Source organism: Coffea arabica, chromosome 1c, assembly GCF_036785885.1.
Source record: "Coffea arabica cultivar ET-39 chromosome 1c, Coffea Arabica ET-39 HiFi, whole genome shotgun sequence".
In the NCBI taxonomy this organism is placed as follows: domain Eukaryota; kingdom Viridiplantae; phylum Streptophyta; class Magnoliopsida; order Gentianales; family Rubiaceae; genus Coffea; species Coffea arabica.
Window position 1 is genome coordinate 7,743,273 of NC_092310.1, and position 6,414 is coordinate 7,749,686.

Here is a 6,414-nt window from a genome sequence, read left to right on the forward strand (position 1 = left end):
GAAGTCTGAAAACTGAAATCTGAAATTTGAAGTCTAAATCCATTGAATTATTAAATTGGTAAGTATTAAATCAAATACGCTTGAGTGTATATCATATTCAATGATAAATGAATAACTTATCATTTATTTTTTGGAACAAGTTTTGCCTAGAAAGTTCAATACCACTTAATTAATTCAAATATTCAATTTTTAGTTATCAAACACATTTGAACATATTAAGATGTAAATCCATTAAATTTAAGTGCTGAATGAGATTATCAAACAAGGGCTAAGTAACTTAAGCGATGAAAAATAATAATGCAAAATTGAATAAAAATAAACCAATATCAAACAATTCTCTAGTCAAAGGTTTAATCGCCACTTTGGTTCATTTAGTGATCATCGATGCTAAGAAATAAATCATTATTTATAAACAAATTGATTATGGTTTTCAACAAGTTCTGACTACCTGTTTCTCCTTACTTTGTCGATAACCACAATAAATTCTATGATTATTTTCCTTATCAATTAAGTAACCCTAAACAAGCTTTTAGGATTTAACCTGTTGACAACATTAAATATTAGAAAGACTACCAGCCCTAAACACTAGGTTTTTCCATGCCCAAGTTAAGCAATGACGCGTGCGTAGTTATATACACCGTATAAAGGATATGAATGGCGTGTCGGTAGACGAGCAGTTCCAGATAGAATCCATGGTGATTGAGTACTTCTCTGAAGTGTTGGCGCAACAAGCACAAGTTCCAGTGGATCATTCCCTCCTAGACATTATCCCCTCAGTGGTTTCAGAGCATGACAATGAGATTCTTCAACAATTACCTACTGAAGACGAGATTCAAAGAGTGGTATTCCAGATGAATGGGGACAGTTATTCGGGGCCTGCTACGTTTACCGGCTCTTTCTTTACTACATGTTGGGACGTTGTGAAAAGGGATGTGTGTAGAGCGGTCGGGGATTTTTTTACGGGGGCGGAGCTACTTTGGGGGTACACAGCTACGCTGTTGGCTTTGATTTCGAAAGTACAAGGTGCGTCTTCTTTCTCGGAGTTTAGGCCAATTTGATCGTGTAATTTTGTGAATAAAATTCTCCTTAAATTGCTGGCACTGCGTCTGGAGGCTATTCTGCCTAAAATAATCTTGCCCCAACAGAGTGGATTTGTGAAGGGCAGGCAGATATCTGATAATATACTACTGGCTCTGGAAATGTGTTCGGGGTTGGGAAGGAAAGTAAGGGGTGCTAATGTGGCATTAAAATTGGACATGGCTAAAGCTTATGATCGGGTCTCCTGGTGTTTCTTACTACAAGTTATGTGGAGGTTTGGGTTTGGGGAATAGTGGATCGATATGATCTGGCGGCTGATCTCTTCTTGCCACTTCTCCGTACTGGTGAATGGGAAACCCTGTGATTTTTTTCACTCATCTCGGGGATTGCGGTAAGGGGATCCTCTATCTCCGGCTCTATTCATCATTGCGGTTGAGGTACTCTCGAGGGGTTTGAACGCCTTGGTGGGGAACCGGCAATTTTTACTGTTTCTGGTTGCTCGAGGTTGCCCCCGTTGACACAGTTAGTTTATGCCAATGACATTATTATATTTTGGAATGGGACTACACGCTTGCTGTCATGTGTGATGGACGTACTAGATAAATACCAGAGATCCTCAGAGCAGCAGGTGAACGCATCTAAGAGTTGTTTCCTGCTGGGCAAGGGAGTGTCTCTTGCTCATCGCAAGGTGATCTCGCAAGTTACTGGTTTCTCCGCCAAGGATCTGCCAATCACCTACTTGGGTTGCCCGTTGTATGTTGGGAGATGGATGAAAGGGTTGTTCACTGGCTTACTGGATAAAGTCTCGCAGTGATTGACGGCTTGGCGAGGTCGATGGTTATCCATGAGTGCTCGGGCTCTACTCATTAAGCATGTGTTGAACTCAATCCCGATTCATCTTTTGGTAGTGCTGATGCCTCCGAGAGGGATAGTTGCTGAGTTGGAGTGGATGTTTGCTCGATTTTTTTGGGGGGAGTCAGAATTCGGTCTTAAAAGCCATGACTGAAGTTATGCCGTCCTATGGAGGAAGGAGGGGTAGGCTTGCGGTCTTTACAAGCAATTAGTGATGCTTTTTCTTGTAAGCTTTGGTGGTTGTTTAGGGGTGACCAGTCACTCTAGGCTACATTTATGCGGGGCAGGTATGTCGGTGGTTTACATTCTAATCAGGTGGCTATTTCGCCTAAGTTCTCGGCTAGTTGTGCTTGAATATTTGGGGTGCAGTGCTCGATGGAGATGTGGTTGCAATAGGACCTGTCTGGATGGGAGTCTTCCTTCTGGTGGGATAATTGGAGTGGGCTCGGACTACTGGCATGGAGGTACCCAGAGTTAGCGTCGGACGCGAAGATTAATGTTTTTTGGCGAGAGAATTGATGGGATCTTTTGGCCCTGGCATCCCTTCCTCCGAAAATTGTAGCGGTGGCAGCTGAATCCTTCTTTTGTTTTGGTACAGGTTCGGACAAGCCTGTTTGGACATTAGAACCCTCGGGAGTTTTCTCGATAAAGTCGGCCTATCAATTGGTTCGGACAGCTAGAGCCCGGGCGTGGACATTTGCATATATCTGGCACTCTGCAATTCCTCCAAAATTGTCTTTTTTCATGTGGCGATTGCTACAGGGGTGGCTGCCCGTGGATGCGGTGTTGGCGAAATTTCAGGTTCATGGCCCTTCTAAGTGCCATTGCTGCTCACGGCCGCAGTCAGAAACATTGCAGCATGTCTTCTCTACTGGCGATTTGGCAGACGAACTTTGGGCTTTTTTTGAATGGTTGCTTGGCATCTCTTCATCCCCTGTGGTTAATGTTAGGTCACGGTGCTTTAGATGGTGGTTCACCCCAGTCAGAGAAAGGGCACTGCGTTGGCTTTACCGAACGCTACCCTTAATTATTATATGGTTTCTATGGCGGGCCAGGAACACGGCCCGTTTTGAGGGTTGGAGGATCTCAACTGGACAGGTTCGGGGTTGGATCATTCATGAGGTGCGGTTGCTGGTCCAGGTGCATTTCTCGGCCATATCGCGATGGTCACTTCCGTGGACGGAGTTCCTTGATTCTTTGTCTGCAGTGCAGCGCCACTAACCTCGACGTTAGTGTGTTGGGTGTGTCCGGGGGATGGGTTTTTTAAGTTAAATACGGATGGCTGTGCCACATCTCGTGGGGGGAGCGGCGGCGGGGTGATTAGGGACTCATGCGGTAGGTTTATTCTGGCGTTTGCTAATATTTTTGGTCCTGTGAATGCCTTGCAAGTGGAGGCACGTGCTCTTCTACTGGGTCTTCAGCTGGGGTGTCAAAGAGGGATCTCCCATTTAATTGTTGAGTCTGACTGCCGTCTTGATCAATTGTTTACGAGGCTCCTGGGGGATTCCCGCTATCATTCGACCTGTCGTTCGGGCTATTCGGGGGATTGCCCCTGAGGGTTATCGGAGGGGAATTCTGTGGCGGACTCACTAGCATATTATGCCAACGCGCGTGGTTTCTTTGAAGTGTTCTCTACGGTAGTTTAGCTACCGGGCCGCACTAGAGGGTTATTGGCTCTAGATATGCAGAATTTTTGTAACTTCCGCTTCCTTCCAGAGGTAAGGTGGCGGCCCCCCTCCGTGTTTTGTACTTTGGTCTTATCTCATTTTAATAAAAATTCTGCTCACATAAAAAAAAAAAGGACTAATAGCCCTAAGCAACAAATACATAAGCTTGATTCATTTAAACTAGATTATATATTCTCGTGATTATAATCCAAAAGTTTCTATTTCAATCAAATTATATCACTCGCCACAAATACTAAAACTACCAAACAATTATGGATTTGATATTTTGAGATGGCAATAGATTATTTCACAATTAAATAGTGATAAGGTATTTAACCGTAGAAAATAATCATATAAATAATGAACAGAGAATATAAAAAATCTATAAATAAATGCAACCATAAGAACAAATTAAATCTCACAGTATTCATTGAACCAACACTTTGATTATACTTTGACTAGAACAAGGATTTAGCTAAGCCTCATGGTTGAATTGCAGCCGAAGAAATAATTGTGGTTTGCTATTGCAGAGAAAAGAAAGAAAAAAGATAAGCGCTGGCTAATTTTTATTCCAATGAATGAAAAGCTTAAAGCCAAAGTCGTCAATTGTCTCTTAACTTGCATTCTTAATCTTTGTCTACAAAAGAAAGAAATTTGCCCACTAATGCTTGCCTACTTCTTCTCAAAAGGAAAAGAATCTTTTTAGCACTAAAATACTACCATCGTCACTAAAAAAAATAAAAGATATTATTTCTAAAAATTAATCAATATCCAACTTCAAAAAAGGAAATAAATCTCTTGATTATTAGGAAATAATTAAGCAAGCTAGGCCCACTTCAAATTTCGTGATGTTCGGACTTCACAATAGGTTAAGACGTGCTCGTGTCTTGTAAAGTATAGTCCTCTGGAAATTTTAATGGCCTTTTTACTCCCTTTTCACAGCAATTTCCTGGAAGTAACACCAAAAATCAAACATGAGTAAAATCTCGTAATTAACACCATATCTTGGCAAAATAAAAAGGAAAAATATTCACAAATTATGTACACAATTAACCATCTAACAAATTACAATATTTTACTCACATAATCTCTATGTTTTTGTAGGCCAAAATGATCAAACTCAATTGAGAGTAAATTGGTAGACTAAAAGTGATGAATTAGAAACTTAAAAAGTCACAACGATGATCCAAAGAGGTGGTGCAACTCAAGAATTTGAAAAGATGAAGATTGGAAAGTCATAAAAGAAAAAGGAGAGAAATCTCGGAGGAATTCTCAAGGTTTCTAGCAGTTGCTGCAAGGGATTTTGGGCAAAAAGTTTGAATTCAAAGAGCAAAATAGAGGAAGACAAACCCTCGAAGAATCCCTCTAGGGTTTCTCACAAACTCCCCATGGTTTATTCACAAACCTCTGAGGATTTGTTGGTGGCTGCAAGTTGTCAACTTACTTGATTTTTTGTTTCCTTTCGCATCCTTGATGTGACATAAAGCAATGATTTGTATCAGTATTTTTGGGTTTTAGGAGCTTCTTTTCTTGACTATTTGACATGAAGAAACACATTGTTGAGGAGAGAGTTTAGTTCTTGAACAAGAACAACTTTCTCTCTAACTTAGCGTAGTTTTAGTTTTAACTTTAGTTTTCATTTCTTTGAAAAAACTTGAAGACCTCTTGGTGTAACAAAATATTTTTTATGGTAATGAAGATGCTAAAGCATAGAGATCTTGCTTTTTAAGTTGAATGAGAATTTCTTCTTCTTTATTCTCTTTAGTGTTGTATTAATGCTTAGTTACATTAAAGATATGAACATTATTGTTGAATCTACTATGTCTAGCTAAATCTCCTTGTTCTAAGGATAGATGAAATTATTTGTGCTTTAATTATGGTTGAATATAGTTGATTATTGTTATGCCATATACTTGCTACTTCACTTATTCTTGCTTTTACATTTGTGAATGCTTGATCACCATTTTGCAAGGCATGATAGTTTTAATCTATGAAAGTAGTTGGTAATGATGGAAATGGAATAGGTGGAACCTAAGGAGTAGACACACGAAAGTAGTAATGCACTTAGTTGGATGATTTTGACACTTCCCATGCTTGATTAAATTTCACTTGTGATTTCACCAGGAAAGTAGAGAAACTATAGTATTGGCTAAATTCAGTTCATTGGCGAGAGCTAGTTCTGATGACTTAAATGAAATGCATCCTTAGCAAGACAAATGCATTAGTGATAATTGACTATTTCATCCATAATTAGGTACATCTAGTTGATTCTATACTTTAGGACATTTGTGTTTAGTTGACTTTTTTCAAGATGTTAATTTTTCTTGCATTGTTTTATGGTTGTTGTTATTTACTTAGTTAAAATTCTTGATTAGTCTGGATAGTTGAGTGAGCTAAAAGCCTTAGTAGTTGGAAATAATTCTTGTAGAATTGCTCCTAACTCCCTGGTACTGTGAGCCACAATGAATAAGAGAATTGGCATGGGATAAAATTTAAAGCATAAGTTAGACTCTCATCACTTGCAGTATGAAATTTTGAGTTATGTTTAAAACTTGGATGCAGTTAAGGTTCAAACTCCCCATGCAATCACTAACTATAATTTTTTAGCACGCATGCTATTTAGGGATTGGTGATTTATTGGGTAATTTCTTTTATTCGTTGTTTCTTTGTTCATCAAGTCTGATTGGTTATAAATAGTGTGTTATATAAAGTGCTTTTAAAGAGAGTAATGAGAGTCTCCAATGAGCTTATCAGGGGATTATCAAGTGTTTATTGTGGTGTGACTATTTTCATTAGTTCGAGATATTAATAAAGTTGCTATTTTGAATTGAGTTCTTTGTTCTCGTCTTTCTCTCTC

General features: G+C 39.3%; 1 protein-coding gene across 1 annotated transcript; it reads left to right on the plus strand.

Annotated features, from left to right (window-relative positions):
- The first annotated feature begins 650 nt into the window (after positions 1-650).
- Positions 651-1,852, plus strand: LOC113723645 (uncharacterized). The gene is made up of 3 exons (XM_027246636.1): positions 651-1,016; positions 1,146-1,277; positions 1,562-1,852. The coding sequence occupies exons 1-3, from the start codon at positions 651-653 to the stop codon at positions 1,850-1,852; spliced, it is 789 nt and encodes a 262-aa protein (XP_027102437.1).
- The last annotated feature ends 4,562 nt before the right edge of the window (positions 1,853-6,414 follow it).

Excerpts from the sequence above, each read along its gene's own strand:
- LOC113723645 (XM_027246636.1), top strand. The coding sequence starts at position 651 with ATGAATGGCGTGTCGGTAGACGAGCAGTTCCAGATAGAATCCATGGTG. Across the intron at positions 1,017-1,145 it reads TGTTGGCTTTGATTTCGAAA|AGTGGATTTGTGAAGGGCAG; the intron begins GTACAAGGTGCG and ends TTGCCCCAACAG. Across the intron at positions 1,278-1,561 it reads TGGCTAAAGCTTATGATCGG|TTAGTTTATGCCAATGACAT; the intron begins GTCTCCTGGTGT and ends CCGTTGACACAG.